General features: G+C 38.7%; 1 protein-coding gene across 1 annotated transcript; it reads right to left on the bottom strand.

The window, feature by feature from the left end:
- Window positions 1-19,873: 19,873 nt before the first annotated feature.
- On the bottom strand, window positions 19,874-24,847 carry LOC126623182 (tubby-like F-box protein 8). The gene is made up of 6 exons (XM_050291982.1): window positions 24,598-24,847; window positions 24,081-24,215; window positions 23,162-23,594; window positions 22,835-22,922; window positions 21,978-22,110; window positions 19,874-20,793 (listed from the first exon to the last, which is right to left on the bottom strand). Exons 3-6 carry the CDS (start codon window positions 23,507-23,509, stop codon window positions 20,082-20,084), a joined length of 1,281 nt encoding a protein of 426 aa, XP_050147939.1. The 5' UTR covers window positions 23,510-23,594; window positions 24,081-24,215; window positions 24,598-24,847; the 3' UTR covers window positions 19,874-20,081.
- Window positions 24,848-25,272: the final 425 nt, after the last annotated feature.

Genomic DNA, 25,272 nt, shown 5'->3' with positions numbered 1-25,272 from the left:
TATAACTTTGTTCATACTCAGTTCAGTTTTGATATTGAGTGTTTGCAAACTGATGGTGGTGGGGAATATATGAGTCATAACTTTGATGAATTCTTGAAGAATAAAGGGATTGTACATATGGTGTCTTGTCCATATACCCATCAGCAAAATGGAATTGTTAAGAGGAAACATAGACACATTATAGAGACATCTATAACATCGATGACAACAACAACATTGCCTCAAGACTTGTGGTTCCATGCTTGTTCACATTCTGTGTTTCTCACAAATAGAATGCCGAGTAAGAATCTAGGAATGTAGTCCCCTTATCAGAGGTTGTTTGGCTCTTATCCACAACCACAGGGTTTAAAGATCTTTGGGACAACTGTTTATCGCTATATAAGACCATATAATGAAAACAAACTCCAACCTAGATCATCATTGTGTCTTTCTAGACTATGCAATGGGATATAAGGGAGTGATCTGTCATCATGTGCAAACCAGTAAATTCATCATCTCAAGACATATAATTCATGATGAAAATCTTATGCCATACAAATGTAATTCTAGGAATCCTAGAATACAAGCACAAGTTGAGACTCAAGAATGCAGATCCTTTTCAACTTCAATAATAGTTACACTCCCATCACACTCTATGTCAAGAAATATGTATTATGATATTGTGGATGTTACTTCTTCAGATTATACAACAACAATTGATACTGGGAATTCAAGTTCTATAATGCAGTCTGGTACAGAGTCTTGTTCAGTGCAAACTACAAATTTTGAAGACAGAAGTGAATTCGAAACAACTCCATCACCTCTATCTACAACCTCAATGTTACATGTCATAGATCCTGCACAATTAAAAGTATTACTTCCACTCGATCCTCATATACCTTTTATTCCATCACAAAATAACAATTATGTTCAAAGAGTGCAAACCAGATTACAAAACAGGTGCTATTCCAAGAAAACACTATGCAAGCTACTTAGCGTCATTACCAGAACTTACATCACTCAAGCTTGATGAAGAATCTTATACTAGAGGCTTACCTTTTATTGCAAACATTAGTGATGTAGCTAAACCAACTACATTTCGAAGGCCAACAACAAAATGTGAATGACAAAAGGCAATGCAGAGGAGTTTGATGCATTAAAAAGTCAAAGAACTTGGGTGTTAGTTCATCCACCAGCTCACATATCCATATGGTTCAATTGTAAGATACAAAGCTCGTTTAGTAGCATAGGGTTATACTCAAGAGTTAGGTTTTGATTACTTTGAGACATTCAGCCTTGTTGTGAGACATACCATAGTGAGATTGATTATACCACTTGCAGCCATCATCGATGAGAATTAAGGCAGCTTGACATTAAAAATGCATTTTTGCTTGGGGATTTAGAGGAAAAAGTTAGGCTTTATGGATCAATCAAAACCTGATCATGTTTCCAAGTTAGTTAAGTCACTCTATAGACTAAAACAGGCTCCAAGAGTCTAGAATACAAAATTCACAGGCTATCTTCCAGTAATGGGTTTTCAAATGTCACAGTCTGATAACAGCTTGTTTGTTAAATGTGATGGAAATGATGTCATTGCACTACTACTATATGTAGATGACATAATTTTAATAGGGTCAAACTCCACAAAGGCACATGTAGTAATTCAAGAATTAGGTGATGTGTTTGAACTCAAGGATATGGGGAAGTTGTCCTATTTCCTGGGATTGCAAATTTAGTACAAAGATAATGGTGACATCTTTGTCAACCAATCAAAATATGCAAAAGACTTAATCCATAAGGCAGGAATGGACACATGTAAGCCTACTTCAATTCTTTGTAAGCCACATACTTAACTCTTAGCTTCTGAATGTGTACCTTTGACTAATCATACTATGTATTGGAGCTTGGTAGGTGCTCTTCAGTACCTCACCTTCACCAGACCTAATTTAGCATATTCAGTGAATGTGGCTTGCCAATATATGATACAGACAAATATTTTGGTTATGTAAAAATGATCCTACGGTATGTTCAAGGTACTACACAGTGTGGATGGACATATTCAGCAGCATCTGACAACTTTATCATAACTTTCTCGGATTCAGATTGGGCTGCTGATCCAAACACAAGGTGATCTATTACAGGTTTTGTGGTATATATAGGGTTAAATCCAATCTTATGGCAATCTAAGAAAAAAATCCTCAGTTTCTAGAAGTTCCACGGAAGCAAAATACAAAGCCCTTGCTCATTGTGTAGAAGATGTAGTATGGATTCAATTACTTTTAAAAGACTTACATCAATTTATTTCAGAACCACCTCTACTTCATTGTGACTGTGAAATCCCACCCCCGGATTTTACTATTTAAATAATGAATTCAGTATTTGGAAGTCGCGTTGTGTATATATATATAGAAAACAAAAAGTTTTTACAAAACACGAAAGTGAAGGGCATTTTAGTACTCTTAAAAGTAAAGAGAAAGTTTAATAACAATTGATAAAATGAAAGTAATAACATAATTAAAATAAATAAATAAATAAAATAATAAAACAAAAGATAAGAAGAAAAAAAAAGAAAGGAAGGGGGATGAACGGAAAGGAAAGGAGAAGGAGGAAGAGGGCTCGACCAATGGGGAAGAGAGAGGAAGAACAAGGGAACAATGAGGGAGGAAGAAAGGAGGGAAAGGAGGGAAGAGAGAATGAGGGGAAACTGGACCACCCATTTGACACATATCTCTTGCAACCCGATCCGGTTGGAACCCATGGCACCCAATGGTTCTTCGGCTAATTTCTAATGAATTACACCGAGACACCACATGGAAAACACTCCACGACCCTCCTTCTACCATTTCCACATCAAATTCGATGAAATTAGGCTCGAAATTATGAAGAATTCCACCAGTAGGTGCGTGGTGGTTCCCCGACGGTGATCCGCCATTCCCAAAGGTAACTCCATCAAACACCACCACCAAAAGGCTCCTCTCAACCTCAGGAACAAAGCTCAAGCAGTGGAGAAGGCATTGGAGCTAGTATGGAGGTGGAATCAAAGCCCACTCTTTCTAGGGTTTCTGGCGGGTTTGAGTTAAATTGGGGGTTTTCCCAGCCAAATTGGCCGTGGTCACAAGTATAAAACTTGCTTTCTTCATTGAGATCTACAAATTTATAAATTTTGGTAATTTTTGGAAATAGTTGAATTTTCCGACGAGTCGGGGCGGCGTGTGGGCCGAGACCCCACCTGCCATTCCTAGACTAATTTGGATACCCTGATTCCATATGTGACATTTGATTGATGAAATCTCATCATATGACTAGTTTTGATAGAGACCGCAAATTGGACATTATATGAATCAACCATCCGATCGTTGGATCGTTACCAAACTTTAATACATAATAGTACGTAATATTTGAGGATCATAGGAACTGACTGATTGGGAATCCCATGTAATCCAAGTTTGTAAAACCAAACGTTGATAGCAACCTAATTCTAGCAATTGGTGGAGATCCGACCGTTGGATCATTCCGATATTTTAGAATATAGTTATAGAAGATAAATGAGACCCTTGGAAAGTTACGGATTGGAAATCCATGGGCAGATGTTCCAGATTGACTTTTATAGGGCTGTGGACCCCACCGTTGACAGGGACTTGACTTTTGATGAATAAGTTACGTGTTGATCTTAAGTATTAAAATTAGTAACGCAAGAGGGTATGTAGGGATTAATGGGCCTATATTGGTTAGTGAGTTATCCCAGATAGTAAATACCTCGGTTTGCGTATATGGGACATCATATTGTGATATATATATATGTGTGTGTGTGTTTGTGTGTGTGTGTGTGTGTGTGTGTGTGTGTTTGTGTATGTGTGTGTGTGTGTGTGTGTGTGTGTGTGTGTGTTTATTTATCTTCTTGATAACATGAATGATATTTATGATGAAGATTATGACAATGTGATCCAAAAATCCTATTAGAAGATTTTGTGGAACCTATATGCTTGTGTGACATATTAGTTGGTGGCTATGAGAAGTTGATAGTGTAGGTGACTACGTTGTAATTTATAGGGGTTGAGGTAGTGGTAGGTTGTGTGAGGGATTTACTGCACCATGTAGTAGTGGTACATGGGTGGTCATACTTAGTATATCCGAGAATGGGGGACCATATGCATTCTAGGGGTGTTGAGAATTAGATATATCTGGTACATTCGGTAGGTACTATATCCACTTGGATTCCATTGAGTGATGGTTTGGAATCCCTTCTACTTTTCGATTTCATTGAGTGATGGTCAGGAATCGTATCCATTTGGATTCCGTTGAGTGATGGTCCGGAATCCCTTCTATTCCGTGATTCCGTTGAGCGATGGTCTGGAATCGTATCCAGCTTGGGTTTCATTGAGTGGTTCGTTATGCCTTGTACTCCACGATTCCGTTGAGTGATGGTCCGAAATCGTATCCAGTTTGAGTTTCATTGAGTGGTTCGTTATGCATTGTACTGTGATGGTCCAGAATCGTATCCAGCTTAGGTTTCATTGAGTCGTTCGTTATGCATTGTACTCCGCGATTCCGTTAAGAGGTCAGGAATCCCTTCTACTCTGCGATTCCATTGAGTGGTGGTCTAGAATCGTATCCTGATTTGGATTCCGTTGAGTGGTTCAGAATCCTACTTGATGTTTTGATTCCGTTGAGTGGTCCAGAACCCGATGTTGATGGATTTCGTTGAATGGTCCGAAATCGCATCATTTGACTTGTTGGTTCCTTGGATTTGATTTCAGCATTAAAGATGTAGGCTTCGGCCGAACTGTGTCGCTCTAGCCCTGCATTTTGGTCTATGATATATGTTATTGATTGATGTGATTGTGGAATGATGTTGGTTGTGATTGTTGTCATTATGATTAGACTAGTTAACCAATGTGGCTAGGGAATAATATTGTTCTTCGTTGGTTATTTGATATGTTACATGTTGTGGATTGAAGTATCATGTTGGAAACATAGTGATTTATATGATGTATGGAATGGAAATCTTGAACGTTGTTGATGCACAAAATCAGTGAGGACTTTGGTACAACAGAAAGTGTCAAGTTTGTGACCTTTGTTGGATTGCTCTGGTCACTAGTGTGGATAAGTATGTAAATGGATAGAGACAGGGAAGCAAACACAAGATGTACGTGGTTCACCCGGATTGGCTACGTCCACGGAGTAGAGGAGTTCTCATTAATTATGAAGGGTTTACATAAGTACATAGGTTCAAGCTCTCATTTAGTGAGTACTAGTGAATGATTTAGTACAAATGACATTAGGAAATATTGTGAGAGAATGATCTCATTTTATAGAAGAGAGTTTCTAGCTTTGTTCTGACTTTGATACGTATCGTGATGTGAATGGCCTCTGATGTTGACACGTGTCGCGCTATGATTGGCCTCTGATCGCTCTGTGATTGGCATTCTGGTTGGAGGGAAACTCTTGTGGATCTTTGACAGTATAACGTTGACCGATGCTCAGTAGTTTCGGGATTGGTCAAGTATGGTACAAACAATGCTCCCCTAAGTTCTCGAGTGAAAAAAGCTCCTCGGTTGGGAACTTGCAAGATCCAAGCCGCTGAGTAATCACGAAACTTTTAAGTACCGAAGTGTGGTATCATTTTCACTTGCCTTATCTGTCTCATAGGTAGATGTGGCATCTTCTCTAAAAGTATTTTTCCTCCATCCAGGGGTGGTATCTTTAACCGATGGAGATGCACAAGGTAATGTATCAATTTCACTTGAAGCTTACTTGTAGTTTTGGACTTGGTCAAGCGCGATACAAACCCTATAGTAGAAGTCCCCCAAGTCTCTGAGCGAAGAGATCTACCGAAAGAGGTGATAGACAAGGTAAGCAATTAGAGTTCCAAGTAATCAGTCCCAAATCAGAAGTTTGATTTCGAGTTCTGGCTGATTGTTCTCATTCTCATTGTTCTGTAGACATCAACAAGGACAAAGAGAAGGACATGGAGAAGAGATGATATGAGATACTTTTGCTTTTGAAGAAGTAATTTTCCACATGCTTATTCTTGAACTGGGCTGGAGGGTTTTCTGGTTTCCTCCAAAATATAAGGCCGACTCAAGAATTTAAGGGTCAAAACAAGTCAATCAAATCAAAAGTTCGTTCGACCTTGATAATATGGGATACTTTTACTTTTGAAGAAGTAATAGGTGAATCGACACATGTTCTGTTGTGCTTGTCTCCATATGCTTCCTTGTATCCTTTTCACTTACCTTATATGTTTCTCAGGCAGATGTGGTGTCTTCTCTGGAAGCATAAGATGTTGAAGATGAGTACTCGAGAGCAATGTTAGGTAAGTAATCAGGCAAGGGGTTCCAGGCAGTCAGTTCCTGACTGGAAACTTGATTCCAAGTGCTGACTGATTGCTTTCTTTCTCTTTGTCTTACAGGTAAGAGCAAGGACAAAGGAAAATACAGGAAAAAAGCATGATATGGGATACTCTTGCTTTTGACCCTGATGATATGAGATACTTTTGCTCTGTTATGGCTAGTTTGCAGAGGTTTTATTGGAGGGAAGAAAGCTGAGTATTTCGAGAGACTTTGTTAGAAGTGCCATCTCAGATATGAGGAAGGGTTGAGCATTTTTGCAGGTCTGCCTGTCCGTGGAGGATGGAGGTCGACATATATAGGAGTTTCCCCAACAACAAGTAGTAATGTTATTCCTTTACCCTTCTTGGTCATAGAAATGTAGTGGGAGCTGCAAGCTTCACGTGTTTTAACTTTGTCAGAGCACTTTGAAAAATTGGTTTGTGGTATCCGGAAAGCTGATGTTACGTGTGAAGATTGCAGTCAAGCTTTATCCAAGGAAATCTGGCTCTCGAAGCTTGGAGAGTAGTGCCTTTTCAGTTTTCGAGCAAAAAGATGTTAAAGATCTGGCTCTCGAAATTCGGAGAGCGTTGCCTCTTCGATTTTTGAACAAGCAATCCTATTGGGAGTCTGCTTTCAAGATTCGGAGAGCGGTGCCTCTTTGATTTTTGAGAAAGCAATCCTGTTGGGAGTCTGACTCTCGAGATTCGGAGAACGGTGCCTCTTCGATTTTTAAGCAAGTAATCATGTTGGGGGTCTGGCTCTCGAGATTCTGAGAGCGGTGCCTCTTCAATTTTTGAGCAAGTAATCCTGTTGGGGATCTGGCTCTCGAGATTCGTAAAGCGATGCCTCTTCGATTTTTGAGAAAGCAATCCTGTTGGGAGTCTGGCTCTCGAGATTCGAAGAACGGTGCCTCTTTGATTTTTGAGCAAGTAATCCTGTTGGGGGTCTGGCTCTCGAGATTCTGAGAGCGGTGTCTCTTCAAATTTTTGAGAAAGCAATCATGTTGCATTTTCTTTTATAGGGGCGCCAATTGTGTGCAAGAAGTACGTTCATAGAGTTATTACTTGTAGTAATTTTCCCCTTATTTTTGTACTTAAGAGATTTATTGGACTCATTTTTGCTTCATCATTTCTGAAAATGTCTGGCCCATCTGACCGTCATTTTGACTTGAACTTTGGTGAAGAGGCATCCATGTCTCCTCAAGACAACATATGGTGTCCATCATTCTTATCCCTTACTGGTCCTCTTACCATTGGGGACTCTGTGATGAAGAATGATATGACTGCTGCGGTGGTGGCCAGGAACCTTCTTACTCCCAAAGATAACAGACTACTTTCCAAACGGTCTGATGAGTTGGCTGTTAAGCATTCTCTGGCTCTTAGTGTTCAGTGTGCAGGTTCTGTGTCTAATATGGCCCAACGCCTATTTGCTCGAACCCGCCAAGTTGAATCATTGGCGGCTGAAGTGATAAGTCTCAAACAAGAGATTAGAGGGCTCAAGCGTAAGAATAAACAGTTGCACAGGCTCGCACATGACTATGCTACAAACATGAAAATGAAGCTTGACTAGCTGCAGGAATTTGATGGTCAGATTTTACTTGATCATCAGAGGTTTGTGGGTTTGTTCCAAAGGCATTTATTGCTTTCGTCTTCTGGGGATGTACCGCGTAATGAAGCTCTAAATGATCAACCTCCGGTGCCTCCTCCTTCTGGGGTTCTGCCCAGTACTGAGGCTCCGAATGATCACCCTCTGGTGCCTCCTCTTTCTGGGGCTCTGCCGACTACTGAGACTTCTACTGAGCAACCTTTGTGAAGGCTACCTCTTGTTTGTTTATTTTGATTCATGTATATGTACATATTTGTAACTTATCGGAGATATCAATAAATAAGCTTTGCTTCATTTCAACGTATTGTGTTAAATACACCAAGGCCTAATTCACTAAGTTCTTTGAATTTTTTCTTTTGTTGAAGCTTGTATGTTGAAGCTTTTTGAGTGAAGCATGTAGGTTGAGGTAGTGCTCCCTTAATTTCCCAAGTGAGGAAAACTTCTCGGTTGGAGACTTAAAAGATCCAAGTCACTGAGTAGTCATGAACCTTCCAAGTACCGAGGTGTAGTAGCATATGGTAAGAGTCCCGCAAGTCTCCGGTCGAGGGAGTTGACGAATGAGGTGTCTTGCTAGTAGCCAAGTTTCCAAAGTAACAAAACTTCACCATTTTCCTTTCTAAGTGGTAGCCCAAAACTCCTCCTTCATATATATTTGTTATGAAAGTTGTTAGGCCCAAAGAAGGGGAGGCCTAGGCTTTTTTTTTTTTTGAATTTTCGAATTTTCGAATTTTTTTTTTTTTGAATTTTCGAAAAAATATATATTTTTTAAAGCTTTATAGGTGAAGCTTTGTAGGGTGAAGCTTTGATGTTGAAGCTTTGTAGGTGAAGCTTTGGTGTTGAAGCTTTGTAGGTGAAGCTTTGTAGGTGAAGCTTTGTTGTTGAAGCTTTGTTGTTGAAGCTTTGTAGGTGAAGCTTTGTGGTGAAGCTTTGAGGTGAAGCTTTGTAGTGAAGCTTTGAAGGTTGAAACTTTGAGGTGAAGCTTTGTAGTGAAGCTTTGAAGGTTGAAACTTTGTAGGTGAAGCTTTGTAGGTGAAGCTTTGTGGTGAAGCTTGTAGGTGAAGCTTTGTGGTGAAGCTTTAAGGTGAAGTTTTGTAGTGAAGCTTTGAGGGTTGAAGTTTTGTTGGGTACCATGAATTGATTTTGCTTCACACTATCTTGATCAAGAGTGTATGAAGTTTTTGGCATTTGTAGTTGTCATCCATTTGTTGAAGCTTTTGTTGGTGAAGCTTTTGTGGTGAAGCTTTGTAAGTGAAGCTTTGTAGTGAAGCTTTGTTGAGTACCATGAATTGATTTTGCTTCACACTATCTTGATCAAGAGTGTGTGGAGCTTTTGGCATTTGTAGTTGCCCTCCATTTGTTGAAGCTTTTGTGGTGAAGCTTTGTAGGTGAAGCTTTGAGGTTTAAGCTTTGTTGGGTACCATGAATTGATTTTGCTTCACACTATCTTGATCAAGAGTGTGTGAAGCTTTTGGCATTTGTAGTTGCCCTCCATTTGTGAAGCTTTTGTTGGTGAAGCTTTATTGGGTACCATGAATTGATTTTGCTTTACATTATCTTGATCAAGAGTGTATGAAGCTTTTGAGAATTGTAGTTGCCCTCCATTTGTTGAAGCTTTTGTGGTGAAGCTTTTGTGTTGAAGCTTTGTAAGGTACGATGAATTGATTTTGCTTCACACTATCTTGATCAAGAGTGTGTGAAACTTTTGAGAATTGTAGTTGCCCTCCATTTGTTGAAGTTTTTGTTGGTGAAGCTTTTGTGGTGAAGCTTTGTCGGTGAAGCTTTGAGGTTGAAGCTTTGTTGGGTACCATGAATTGATTTTGCTTCACACTATCTTGATCGAGAGTGTGTGAAGATTTTGGCATTTGTAGTTGCCCTTTATTTGTTGAAGTTGTTGAATTTCCCAATTTCCTTTTTTTTTTTTTGGGGAAAACTAGAAATTTGAAAATGTGGGACATATACAAATTTTGCTTCCACACTGTTGAGCAAGAGATTGTGATGCAAGCCACACCTTGTAGTAGTCGAAGGTTTGGATGAACCATATAAATTGAATTTGCTTCGAACAGTCTTGATCAAGAGTATGTGAAGCTTTCTACGAGTTGTAGTGTTTGCATTGTTACAGAGGAGAAATGTCTGAAGCTGATGCAAGAGGGCTGAAGAGCTTGATCTTCGTATACCATGCATTGAAGCCGTTGTTGGCTTGCAATAAGACTTTGTTGGTGACTGATCCGATGAAAGTTAAGCACTCAAATTAAACCCTCTTGTTGTCAAATTGTAGTATAAATGCAAGTATGGATCGTTCTAAACCGGGGATTAGGAGGGCTTGTTAAAACCTCTAAACTTACTCAAAAACATAAAAACAAAGTTAAAAACGTTTGAATAGACTCAAGGGACTCAAAACAGATTCTAAAGACTCAAAACTGCCTAAAAAAACACAAACTGGGCAGATTTGACTCTAACACAATTTTGGACGAATTTAGTGTTTTGGTTTGAATCAAAACACTAAAAAACACAAACAAAACCGAAATTTAACACTTTGAAACAAGAAAGTAAAATGGGGATTTTGGTTTTGATGAATTTGAAACAAACAAACAAGTTATAAAACTACGCAGATTGTAAGACAAATTTGAGGAATACGATGATGGATGGATTAGTTAGAGGTCCATTATTCACACATGACACACTTGTACATGAATAGATTTCCAATTGCTTTTCAATAAACTATTATGCTCAACACCCCAGATTAACCGTGATGCACAAATTAACCCTCATATTTTCCTTTACTCATTGAATTGGATGAATGCATGCGACAACCCAAATCATTCTCTAAAAGTCCCCTATATGAATGCATAATAGAGATACAATCAGAGATCATTACGTTCAATGAAAATCATAAGTGTTGACGAGGCAATTATAACTATGAATGTATGATACAATTGCCAAGAATTCAATTAACACGATTGTGATAAACAACCTTCACTACTCATGAATATAAACTAGTAACGATTAGGTGAAACTCATTTATATTCTAGCATCTAATTCATGCATGAAAATTAAGTATGCATCCTTAATAAACATACAAGAATCAGTTATGAATAAAATAGATAATTGAATTGCAATCACAACTTATCAAATCACAATTGGAAGAAATCAATTCATATCTCAAGTATGTTCATGACTTCAAACTTCCCCTTAACTAAATGGGGGTTTAGCCACTCATAATTGCAACAAAATCAGAAAATGAATTTAACATTGGAAACAATAGAAAGAAAACACCTAAACACTCAAACGATCCAAGTTGACAACACGCACGTCCAAGCACTTTCCTTTCCTTCCTTTGCTACGGCACAAGGTGTTGGTGAGTGTTTGAAGGTTTGTTTGTATGGAGGAATGGATGTGTTTGGTTGAAGGTTGTACTGAAATGGGAGTGAATGATCTAAAAAATATATCAACTCCATTTATGTTACACACACTTCCTTTTATAGAGGAAGTGCAAGGCAAAGCATGGGTAAAATGGAGTAGTGTTGAAATGATTCAAAGGTGAAAGTGGAGTAATGATGCAAAGCATGGGTAAAATGGAGTGGTGTTGAAATGATTCAAAGGTGAAAGTGAAGTAATGATGCAAAGCATGGGTAAAATGGAGTGGTGATGAAATGATTCAAAGGTGAAAGTGAAGTAATGATGCAAAGCATGGGTAAAATGGAGTGGTGTTGAAATGATTCAAAGTAATGATGCATGAAATCTGAAATGATGAAGGGAACAAGGAATGGTGTAGCAATTGAGTGCAATGATTCAATGTAATGATGCATGAAATCTGAAATGATGGAGGGAATAAGGAATGGTGTAGCAATTAAGTGCAAGGAGGGAACATGGATGATGATAAGGTAATCTTGACTCATGTTTCTTCTTTGGTTGCTGAGCTCTTTGTCATTTTTACATTAATTCTTCTTTCTTTTTAACACATTCCAAGCCTCTTTAATCTTCAATTTCGTCCATCCACCTTGCTCCATGCATGTGCTATCCATTCCAAGCCCAAAACTACTCCAAAATGCACCAAAATGCACCTTATTGCTTTATAAGGCCTATGGACCTACAAACACACGAAAATAGCTTAAAATACATAATTAACTAAGAAATAACAACATAAAAGTATGAGAACAAGCTAACTCAATCGCATAAATATGCTCCTATCAGTGACTAACTTTTGTTAGGCATAAGTGCTCCCCTAGTTGAGTTGTAAAGCTTAAGGGTTTTTGATTATTTGTAAATGCTAGGAGTTCACATGTACAAGTTGTACCACTCGTCTTCTGGTTGGTGGAATGAATGGTCAGTTGCTTTCATCACTTGGTTGATGGTACGAATGTGGGTTCATTCATCACATTTCATCACATTTCATCATCTGGTTGGTGGCACGAAGGTGAGTTCTTTCTTCACCTAGTTGGTGATAAGAGTGGCATGTTGCCAAATAATATTAGAGTATAGGTTGTACATTTCATCACCTGGTTGGTGGCATGAAGGTGAGTTCCTTTTTCACCTGGTTGGTGATAAGAATGGCAAGTTGCCAAATACAAGTTAGAGTACGGGTTGTACATTTCATCACCTGGTTGGTGGCACGAAGGTGAGTTCCTTCTTCACCTGGTTGGTGATAAGAGTGGCAAGTTGCCAAATAATATTAGAGTACATGTTGTACATTTCATCGCCTGGTTGGTGGCACGAATGTGAGTTCATTCATCACCTAGTTGGTGAGGATAAGGGCAAGGTGTCGAGGCACATTGTAGCAAGTGTCGAATGACACAAAGTATGTTGAACCCTTTCGAAGCACAGTTGGCTTATGTATGGATGTGTTGGAATGTATGATGTTTATGTATGAATGTGTTGGAATGTATGATGTTTATATATGAATGTGTTGGAATGTATGATGTTTATGTTGATTGACATGAGTGATGCTTATGAATGTTTTGCTATGCATGAAGGGATCCATGCTTTCGATATGTGAACCATGTTGGTTGTAACACTTAGTATCACATACTTTGTGTCAAAGTATGCATGTTGAAGCTCTGAGTTGGAGTATAGAGGTAGGTCAGCGTAGACCAAGTGTTCCAGTGCTAGGAATGCAAAAGACTCAGAAGTTGTTTGAATTCCCTATTCTTTAAATATTTGCCGAATGGCTTGTGTGACAAAAGATCTCAAGCGGTTGAGGGTCAAAACATTTGTAATGTGTATGCCTTCTTATAATAACATTTCCTTCAATATCTAGTCCTCCACTTTGAAAGAGTGAGGTTTGGCCCCATAGTCATAATAGTCAACCGTACGTTCACCCCTGGTTGTCTTGATACGAACTTTTATCCCTCTTGTTGTAATGGGCTTGCTGAGAGTAAAAATCCTTTCTCTTACCAAGAGACAAATACGTTTGATGACTTAGCGAGTAGCTAAATGAGGCAGGAGACGATGCAATGGGTGTCTGAATAGCCAAGATCTCCTATGCCATGGTAGATCAAAGAGGTAGATATGCTCAATCGGATCTTCCCTCCCAGTATAAGATTGCAAGCCAAGCTTCTGTTTCATTTCTCCTTGTAGAGGGGTGCCAAGGATTCTCTTTGTCAGAGGGTCGGGCCTTGGTTGATCCCAGCCAGGGATTTGGACATGACGCTCGGCCTTTAGCATGTTCACCTCTTCGAGGAGATGCAGGATAAAAGGGTCTTGAGTGGAGTCAGGCATCATTAGAACTCCCATTCGTAAGTTTTCCTCATCCCTTGGAAGTATGGAAGTTTAGTTAAAGTCATGTGGCTTGTTCTTAGATTCACCGTACTAGCTTTCTAGACGTGCCGTTTGGAAGTCTCTCGAGTCTCCTTCACCTTCTTGTCCCTCCAAGGCATGTGGTTCCTTTATTGGATTAGGCGTTGGCCTACGTTGTGTTAGAGGACCGAGCCCTTTGATGACTCTTGGGTCTTCGATCCTTGAGCCTATGTAGATAGAATTTTTTCATCGCTATCTTAGAAAGTCTCGACAGTCATGGTAACCGGCTCTTGATCATTCCATTCTTTCTGCAAGAAGGTGCCTTCCTCCACTTCTCATACTTCGGGTCGAAACAGCTGGGTTGAGAGAAGTCTCATGTTGACCGACATTTCGATGAGTAGCTCGCTCCTCGTTAGGAATATCCATGTCGAAGGCAGGTGACCCTCTGTGTTGGGGGGCACCCAGTTGATGGTTGACTTCCACGGAAGTGATGAGCTCGTGTGTTTGAGTATGCCTAGCCTCATAGAGCGTCTCGAAGAGCTTCTCATACTGCTCTTGTAAGACCTCATTCTTCATTTCTATCTTGTTGTTCTGAGCCTCCAGCTCTTCGACTTTAGCTTGAAGAGTGAACTTCTTTCGTTCCTTCTTTCACTACCTCACACTAGGCAGGATGAGGGTGTCGTTCTGTGTGCTATGGCTTCCTTCGCTCCCTATGTTAGAGAGGGATGCCTTGTCAAAAGAGAGTGTACCAATGGTGGAAACCAGCTTGACAAAGCTGAAGAGAGTATGAACAAGTGCGATTTCCCACAGACGGCGCCAAATGTTGATGCACAAAATCAGTGAGGACTTTGGTACAACAGAAAGTGTCAAGTTTGTGACCTTTGCTAGATTGCTCCGGTCACTAGTGTGGAAAAATATGTAAATGGATAGAGACAGGGAAGCAAACATAAAATGTACGCCGTTCACCCAGATTGGCTACGTCCACGGAGTAGAGGAGTTCTCATTAATTGTGAAGGGTTTACACAAGTACATAGGTTCAAGCTCTCCTTTAATGAGTACTAGTGAATGATTTAGTACACATTACATTAGGAAATATTGTGAGAGAATGATCTCATTTTATAAAAGAGAGTTTCTAGCTTTGTTTTGACTTTGACACGTGTCGTGTTGTGATTGGCCTCTGATGTTGACACTTGTCGCGCTATGATTGGCCTCTAATGTCGACACATGTCATGCTGTGATTGGCCTCCTAGTTGGAGGGAAACTCTTGTGGATCCTTGACGGTATAACGTTGAACGGTGCTCAATAGTTTCGGGATTGGTCAAGTATGGTACAAACAAATGTCAAGTGGGTTTGTTATGCAGCTTTGCACCTACTAATTTCATGCTTGTCAAGTTTTAATAAATGATTAAGGAATGCTATGCTTTTATGCTTGAACATATTGTGATAAACGTCGGAGTGTAGTAAATGGTGAACTACGAATGGCTTGATCCCTTTTTAGGGTACGTAGGTAATCTAACGAGGAGTTCAGATGCAGCCATAAAGTATACAAAAATTTCTACACAATTTGAATCTTGAGCTATGCTTTGTACATATTTCAAAGGCGGGGTATGTTAGATATACGGATACTTGATGACGCACGTGTCGATTCTGGACATATGTCGGGATCGGGGAGTGACAGTGACAACCTATCAGCTTTGGCATTATGTTCTAATCTTGTATTTCACACTCGTATCAAACATTTGGATACGTATTTTCACTTCATCAGAGAGAAAGTTCAAAAGAAGGATTTGGTGGTGCAGTACATCTCCATTGAAGATCAAACTGCTGATATCCTCACTAAAGGTTTACATGGACCAACATTTGTCAAACATTGCTACATCGAAAATACAGCTCGACACACCAAATGTAAGACCATCTTCAACCAATGCTTCAAATTGCCAAATGGACGTGTAATAGTAAAAAATAACATCTCATTTCATTCCAATCCATCAGCCAAAAGCTGATGTCAGAAGAAGGCTTGGTGAGAGGCGTCAAAAGTCTGCCTCAAAATTTATATGCCAAATAATTATTTTAGTTTTTTTTTTTTAACTTTTGGACAAGCCTTGCATTAATGCTTGGTATAAGTGTAGCTATTTATATTTCTTTTAGTATTTATTATGATTGAAAAAAATTAATATATTAAAATACAAAATAATATATTAGACACATTGGTAGGAGATGTAATTTTAACTTAATGTCAAACTGCTACATAGATCATCAAATTAAAATTTGGTGTTCAATATTTCACATCTGCTTTGGAGATGTTCTAATAATACAATTGGTTAAAAACTTCATAAAAAAAATTCTAACCAATTGTATTATGATACTTAATATATTGGACTGTGTTTCCAGTAACGTGTTTTAGGAAAAACCCGAGTCACATCAAATCCCTTGACCTTCATTCCACTGCCATCTCTGTATGGCAGATGTAGAATGAGTGTGTTTAAGCCGATTACTTATGCCCCAAGTTATTCTGACTTCTCATTATCAAAGGATTGTCGTGGATAGGTTAAGTCCACATTAAGTTCTTTTCTATGCCTTGAGATCAAAGACTTTTGTTTATCTTGTATGCTTTAAAGGGTGGAGGTCCAGATCTGATGAAAACATCAGTTTCATTTACTTTTACGATAGTAAAAGTATTAAATGAACCAGATCTGAGAGTTAATGGAACTTTGGATCATTAAGAGACCGAAAATAACTTGCATATCTATTGAGGGATACATTATAACACTAGATCTATAAATGGAAAGGCAAAAACAAAGAGAGTCAGGTAAGATTTCACCTTGTCGGGTAAGGTTAAAACGTTTTGCAGTCTCTTTTCTTAGTAGTTACAAAAGGATTGAGTACTAAAGGGGATGATTGGAAAAGAGTTTACACATGAAAGATCGATACTACAACATTTAGGAAAAAGGTAGCAGAGCTTTTACATAGACAAAAGATGTCTTTCTAAGTGAGTCAAAGGCTAGAAGGGTGCAGATTCTGGACAAAGCACAACTTTCTAGGTATTTGCTTGGCTAAGAGACAAGTTGTATGTTTGTTTGTTTGATTGATTGAGTGTCCTTGTCTTTAGGCCCTCTTCCCCCTTTTATAGACGAATTAGCCCAGCTGTGTTGTTTCTGTTTTTGCCCGAAAGTCACTGAAGGGTAGTGAGTCATCAACCTTTTACGTGTTTGCCATCCAAAAAGCACTTTTGGGCCTAGAGTTGGTGAATTTCCATCGGTTGTCACTTCTTGTAAGCAACTAGCCTTTGCATTAATGGGGGAGTGCCAACTGGTCTTTGAGATGGATGATTTGGGTTTCGGTGTTGGGTCTCGGGCGAAATCTCCTTCTTGAGCTCTTTTTAGGCTTCCCTTCCTAAAAGCCCAAAGTTTAGATATTAACCCAAACACTCTCTTCTTGCAGACAAGCCCTTCCCCCATTTTCTGACGGTCCCGACCCTCACTTCCCCGGTGAGAACACCCTTGTTTTCTCCAGTGAGCCCACTCTCAAATCCCTCACTTTCCGATGACCCCACCCCCAATTCCTCTGTTCGCCGACAAGTCTACCATCAACCCTCCCTTTGACGACGATCCCACTCCAGCACTTTCCGATGAGGTTGGTGTTGGGGTGTACGAAGAAGAGAAAAGGCTTGAGGTGAGGAGAAGATAGGTGTATGGTTACAAGGATAACAAATGGTTGGGGAGTTTTAGATTAGACAGGTGGACTATTCTTATTGGGCCACATTATAAACTCAGTAAATTTGGTACTTCCCAGTGAGCACCCAAATATTGTCTCCTTTTAATTATGACAAATTAGGAGGGAAGGGAGCCAATTGTAGTGGCAAATTTTGTAATTTCTATTTAAGTACATTAATATACCACAATACATAATCGATTTACTTATAATTAGCAAAAACATTATTGATATCTTCTTGTTATTATCCAAATATAAATAAAACTAACTCGCATAGCTTGTGGAATTTTACTATTTGGAATGCGTAATGTTTAGGGTTAAGCACATTTCACACCCTCAAGGTTTGAGGTTAGTTTCAAAATGGGCCACTAAGTTTCAATTTTGTAACATTACACCCAGATCTTTTGAAATTCGACCAATTTGCACATGCCGTTATATCGACCGTTAGGTCAACAATTAAGTAATTATGTGACCCATTTCCAAACTGAAAGCCAAATCCTGAAGGTGTGAAATGTACTTAACCCTAATGTTTATCTCTCATTTCATAGCCTTCATCAGTCTAGACTGTTCTTGTCAAAGTTATTAGATTTATGCCCATGGACCAAAATATCGATATTATCGGCGATAATATCGTTTTTGTGAGAGGGCTATATTTTCACGAGTATCCATTTAATTATCGTCAATATATCGCGATATTATCGATATTATCGGACGAATTCGTCGTTGTCGTCTGGAACCCTACTCCCCCATTGACGACGACCTCTTCGATCGCCTCTTGGACTCCTTCCTTGTCCTCGTCTTCAACAAGATCGGTGACTTGAAGACCCTCGACCGTCGTTGTGTCGTTCTCTGTGGCGGTGAACGACTCCTGACGATTTGGCAGTCATCGGATCCCATTCATTCGACGGCGGGACCCACTTGAACCCCTTGTCGCCTCTGTCCACGAGGTCCTCATATGTGCACAGAAAGTGATCGAGTGGTGCTGTGCGTGACGGCGCGCTCGAATCGTTGGCGATGAGGATGAGTCGAAGGAGGGGGTGTTTGTCGGGAAGAGAGAAATGGCTTTGCTGTGGTGCAGGAGTACGGAGACGGTGCGGGTGTCCAGGCAGGTGTTGATGTTGTTGAAGATAGTGCTGAACATGGGCACGGCGAAGTGAAGCTCGTACATGGCTGGGATGTTTGGGGAAAGGGTTTGCAGAGGAGAAGGGATGTTTGGGGAGAGGGCGTCCAGAAACGAGTTTTTTTTTCCCCTTTTTTTCTGTTTTTTATTTATTTTTTAAATGTGGACCCATATGACACGTGGCGCTTATTTATTGTCCACGTGGGCGCCACGTCATCATTTAACAGAAGTTCTAACGAAAAACTTAACGGATGTATGAAACTGTCCCAAAATTAAGACTTGAGGTATGACTCTGGGATGAAAAAAACTTCATATATCAAATGTTGAAAACCACGAAACTTTAGGGTAGTAAACAGAGATTAACCCTTTAAAAAAACACCAAGGGGATTCGAACCCCTCCCATTTTACTCCTTCAACACCTTGACCACCATATCACTTATGTTTTTGTGAAAATATGCTAAAATACACTTACTCTACACATAAAGATGATGAAGATAGTGAAAATTTTGAACCTAATAGGAACTCTACGTGGTACTAAATCACTCATGTATTTTACCATGCAATGTATAAAGTGTAAAATATTGTACTAATTCATTATATATAAATGATTATGGTGTGTTTAAACTTCTTTCATTAATTACTACATATTTTCTACTCACAATGTTTGTCAGCTCGCTATATAATCAACTTAAATCAGTTAAATCCATCATGCAATGTATTTCCCTCCAATTTTTTGTGATAAACTAATAGATAATTGACTAAATAAACATCCTCCAAAGTTTCAATAAAAATTTCCAAGTTTTTCTTACAATTTCCGTGGTTTTTATTCAATTTTTATCGATATCGATAATATCCCGATATTTTCATCGAAATTTCCGTGTTTTTGGACTACCGATATTTCCGATATCCTCGATATTTTATATCTTGTTTATGCCTTTATAAAAAGGAAATGATATATACACATTCAGGTCCTACGTGTTCGCTCCCTATTGTTATTTTTAGGAACTAAATGGTTATTTTTAGGACAACTAGATGATCAATCTTTTACATTTGATTGGAGAAATGGTTAGTTTTTTTTTTAACAAACGATATTATCTATCCTAAAGAAAAGAAAGTGAGTTCTCACTTACAAGTGAAAAAAAATATCACTAAACCGTAGTACTAAATGACATAAATGATCAGTTTTTATATACCATATTTTATCATCAATGTGTCATCGAAATGTGATGTTTCCAAAAACGGATCATTTTCGTAACCATATGTCAAAAACTCAACATTCCTGCTAATTTTGCCCAAATTTTTATCTCTTGATTCTCAATTAATTTTTCTTTCCAAAGCATATAATAAAACAATATTCTTACAAAAGAGAAAATTTGAAACAGAACAAAAGAAAGAAAAAAACTGAAAAATAATATAAATATTTAAAAAAAAAAAAAACACAGGCGCCCTCATGCAGTGTGCACTTTTGTTCTGCACTTCCAGTCTACTATGAGTTGTAACAGTGTCATCATACAACAACAACAATCCATATGAGAAGCTCGAAAAAGATGAAAAAAGAATTACCAACTACACTTTCTATTTCTTGCCATAATTTCTCTCCTCTATTCACATGCTAATTTGGTGTCGAAGCTGCTCAAGCAGATCGCAAAAGCCTGAAACGCAGACAACGGATACCGGTAATCCATGGTAAACATATCCTTGCCAACTTTACCAAACTGAAGTATGACCTTGTCATGGTCAGACGAGGTTGGCTGTGGTGGTTGAGATGGTGTTGGCGCGCCAGCAGAAGGTGGTGCGGCCGCTATTAACTGAAAGTTTTTGACAGAGGCAACTGTCACCCTTCCCCGGAAGTTTAAGCACCAACACTGCAACTGTTCATGCCACCTTGGTGCCTTGTTCCGAAGAATTAATGGTCTTTCCTTTCCATCTTCTTCGCAATGGGCCCCAACTATATCAGAGAATCGTGCACTGCTAAACTCACTTGAATCAACAATTGATTTTGAGAAGGAAATGCTTCGGAATGAGTCCTCAAGGGAGCGTTGGAGAATCTCAGGCTGGCCAGGGACAATGCCACCAGGCTCAAGGGATGCTGCAGGGATTGAGTGCATGGTGCAGTGCATTCTTCGTGGCCCCCGTGTGCCAAGCACATTTAACTCATACGACACCTGTGCGATGTTGTAGCTGCCAGTGGGGAGCTTGGGAGATACCTTTTTAGAGTAGAACCGACGGCTTCTCCCAGGTGGGGAAAGCTGAGCACTGTTGTAGGGAGGTTGGGTATCATAAATAATAAATTTGGTGCCTAGAAAATTAGACCTGAAAAATATGGGAAAAGGGGAATGGCAGATGAACGTTAATCTAAAGTCTCTAAGCCCGATGTAATCAAAATTCCAGGGAGAGGAGAATAAGGACTTTTATATGTCACATATCAGTTTGTTTTTCAATGCTACTAACTGCTAAAAATTCATGAAAAATGTCTACCAAATAAGTATAAATTGAAAAAAATATGAACTTAGGAAGCACCAATTGTGGACGGCATGCAAAGCAGCAAAGATTATTCAAATGAGTGACAATTAAATGTGAAGTTGTTGCATTACTAAATACTAATTAAATGGCCTGAAATAAGTGGGCTGGAATTGAAGGTTTATAGAGAACAGCAAATACATGGGATAGAACTTTTACTTAGAATTGTCAAACATGTGATTTTGCCCCCTAATATAAACAAGTTGATACTCGCAATTAAATTCCTACAAGTGAGGAGCTTCAAAATATACCCCACGCTAGTAATGTCAAATGAAAATATGCTAGAAAAGATAATCTTAGAACAGTCTTCCTGAGCACATTCATATCTTTTTAGTAAATAGAAGACGATCTTACAAGTTCCTTGCCCCAAAACACTTGATAGCCAGACAACCCTTGCGATTTATTCAAAACCATACTCAGAATGCACTAACTTAAGTATTATTCATGTTGAAATCTCATTTAAATTTTAAGGTATAGCAATGAAATCATAATGCAACCAAAGAAGCAGAAATACTGTTCAAGGTATAAGAAAAAAGAACTGCTAATTATAAAGATCAACAGTTAAGCATCTTAAAACTCTTTTTCATTTATATTACTCACACAAAACATATTTCTTACATAGTCACTTACTGCAAACCAAAGCAAAGGAACAATATTGAATCACATTGATGAACCCCCATATTAATTCTGTATCAATGCAGCAACAGGTGAAAAAGAAAAGAAATTAATTAATTAATTCAGACTAGATCCCTCAAATGTGCGCAATGATTTTAAAACAAGGGCATTTTCCCAGTTCCAATTTCACACCAAAGTTTAAAAAATTGTTCGCACAATAACGTTTTCCTTTTTTGGTTATTAAGAATGACACATCTTTTAAGTTTTTAAGTCGTGTACATAATTGTTTTTTTTTAGAGTTGCTTATAAATGAATTTCAGCACAGATACGAACAGCTCAAAAGAAAGTTGAAGAAAGCCCACCTCAATTTCCCAATGTACTTGTTGCTTGATCTTGAAATATTATCAGCATCCATGGAGATCACATACTCTGTGCAAGTAGTTCTCCGCGTTCGCTTTGCAGAGAGAAGAAATTTCCCACTTTCAACAAGCAAAGCTGCAAGGGCATGGCATTGATCAAGAGAACAGCCTAAAATAAATGCGAACGCACTAAAGCAATCAAGGAAAGATGTTCAAGGTCGAGTTATGCTATTCAACCCTTACTGATAAAGTTTTTGTTACATAAACCCTTTATGTAGCAGCGGCAAGCAGGGTAAGGGTAGCTGGTTTACGTTGAAAAGAAACAACACAAAGGGAGAAGTAAATAATTCTTATTGCTGTATAAAGTGGGATAAGTGCACTGTATCTAATATTCATACGGCAATGGTCAACCACTTAGCATTAAAATAAGCTTCAGCCTTGCACATGCTATTAAACTCAATCACAAGAACATGTCTTGATACAAGACAGTGTGACTGACATAACCAAGTTAGAAGTTAGAAGTTAGAACTAGTGAGGTATCACCAGACCTCTCCGCCTACCTAGGCTTTAGGGCCTTGGATGCACTAGTCATCATAAAATAGGGGCAAGATGCACAAGTAAATGACTTGCAAGAGCAGAATATAATAAAAATACACAGCAGGAGAAGAGATACTAGTAATTTATAAAACCCTGACCACTACAATATTTATACCGTGATGGCAATGCATAACCAAAAGATATTCACTATACCATACACAGAAAGTTTGGAGTTGATCATCCAACCAACCACAGAATATGAAATGTCAAATTGAGTGTGGTACAATACATGTGCCAACAAAACCATCTAAAGAGAATCTTACCACGGCTAAGGCAAAGGAAAAGGTGGTAAGTTAAATTAGACTTGTCCCTCTTAATAAAGCACTGGATGGTTCCATCCCGAGATCCTGGCTGTGAAGGGCAGAAATTTCAACAATGTGTCAGCTACCAGATATCATAAATACCATCTTTCTTTTTAGGAAGGCATAAACATCGTACTTCAAAATAGAGCATCTAGGTGGATAAACACTGATGCAAATAACTTAAACAGAAACAACACAGTAACTACATTAAACGAAAAATATTTGGGCATTGTTGTCTTTATCAACAAAGTCCATCCTATAAGAAAGAACATAATGTGAACCTCACACCTGCTTCAAGGCGACTGGGAAGGTAATCTGCCCACAAAATTCAGGACTTCTGACGATTTCCTTGCACATTTCCCTCCATGATCTGCACACAGCAGCACAAGCAACAACATTCTTGCGAGAAGGCCACGTACTCTCACTAGCCTCCAATCTTTTTATTACATCACGCAGCAGTTCGGGAGGTAGGCTAGCCCAACGGCTATTTTGGATTACCGAAGGCTGGTCATGCACCTCATGGACTGAACCATGAGATTTCCCCCTGTGATGACCAGGCAGCCTCACCTCAAAACTTCGTCTTGACAAACTTCCAAACCCATCCCTTACATCGCGCACTATACTGCGGAATGACATTTACTCCGACGTGCCTACAGATCCAGATGTTAAGTATATTCCACTTCAAGTTGGGCTGGCCCCAAAATTCTAAGTGCGGGTTCAGCTGCATATTAATCAAACTTGATATAAATTCCTGCTGGAATGCTTAATAACAAAGAAAGCAATAAAAGGAAGAAGACTGACTGAGAAAAGCACAAAGGAAGAAAAGGAGATTCTCACACATGGACTTAAAGCAGCCTAAAGTATCAGACTTTAATCAGTTACATCTTTTGGCGGGTTTTAAAGCTGACCTTCCACAAACCAAACTACAACTAACTCAAACCGGTTTCAAATCAAAATCCCTATTTGTAATTTGTAAGTGTTAACCAAATGAAAAAATCAGAAAACAAAACCCAGATTACCAAATATGAACCCAAATGATAGATGTAATCTGAATAAAAAGAAAAATAGTTCTAAATTTATGTTCACCTAGAAGTTAAACTCAAATCCTTTAACTAAGAGTTAGCTTTATAAGTCACACACACCCTCCTGTTTAATAATATATCTAAACATATATAGAGAGAGAGAGAGAGCGAGAGAGAGAGCCAACCCTAAAACCACAAAAGTAGAATTCCAAAGACTTGAGTGTGATAGCTTGGCACTGATCAAAGATACAATGCTTCACAGCTAAGGCCTTCGGAGATCAGTGAACAACTTGCAAGGATAAAACCTTCTAGGAGAGGTCCTGCAAATACAAATACTACAATCTTAGAAACGAGAAAAAAAAATTAACAAATTTAGCTTACAAAGCCCCAAAAATTGAAGGCAAAAATCATCAAAACATGGTTTTTTTTTATTTCTGGTTTTCCATTTACTGAAATTAAAAATTAGATGATGCAAAGCCAGAAGAAGCAACAAAAATTATTATGAAAAATAAACAAACTGGAGCAGAAAGCACATCAAAATGTGGAGCTGCAAAACCCTTGGATTAAAAAAATGAAAATTTAGATGTTATCCATAAGAGATTTACAACCCACCAACTAAACAAAACCCACATAAATGTTTCAAAGAATTAGACTTTCTAAGACCCTTTTGGAGCAACAAAGTAAAAACCCAGAAAACTTTACCTTGCAAATCCAACAACCAGAGAAATGAAACCAGGTGGGCCTGCAAATTTTCCCGAGAAACAAACAGAAAAAACAGGTCCAGTAACCTAAACAAACATCTGAGACAAGTGATATGATTCAGTCCTTCTGAAAGCTGCGATCCAAACACCAGATAATCAGAACCAGCTCACCATCTTCCACTCTCCCTCCCGCTCTCTCTCTCTGAGGTGGTCCGGACTTCAACTCTTTATTCAATCCAGTTCACCTACTATATAGCTTTATTAACTTAATCCAATTTGTTTAATGTTATTTTTTGTCTGAATTTATTTAATTAACCCCCACTTGATAGAATGACCATTATGCCTCTAACGGTTGACTTCTCTCCGTTGCGCGACCAACGGCATATCCTACGAGATTCGGACGCAATCCGCTTGCATCACCTTCGGCGTACTTTAGCAGCGACGGAATAGGATCTCTCCGGATTTTCTTTATGGAATCCGTTAACTGTGTTCAATTATTATACATTGTGCGGTTAAAAATTATTTTTAATTTTTAATTTAAAATTAAATATAAATAATACTTAACAAAAACTGCTAGTACAATATACGAAAAATAAATAAAATTAATTAATCTTCAGATTTCCAGGATCTAGTGAGGATCTTGTCAGCAGCGACCGCTTTCCGCTTACGACTAAGC

The sequence above is a fragment of the Malus sylvestris genome, chromosome 5, assembly GCF_916048215.2.
Source record: "Malus sylvestris chromosome 5, drMalSylv7.2, whole genome shotgun sequence".
NCBI lineage: Eukaryota > Viridiplantae > Streptophyta > Magnoliopsida > Rosales > Rosaceae > Malus > Malus sylvestris.
Note: the sequence above shows the minus strand (reverse complement) of the source record. Positions and strands in the feature narration are given on the sequence as shown.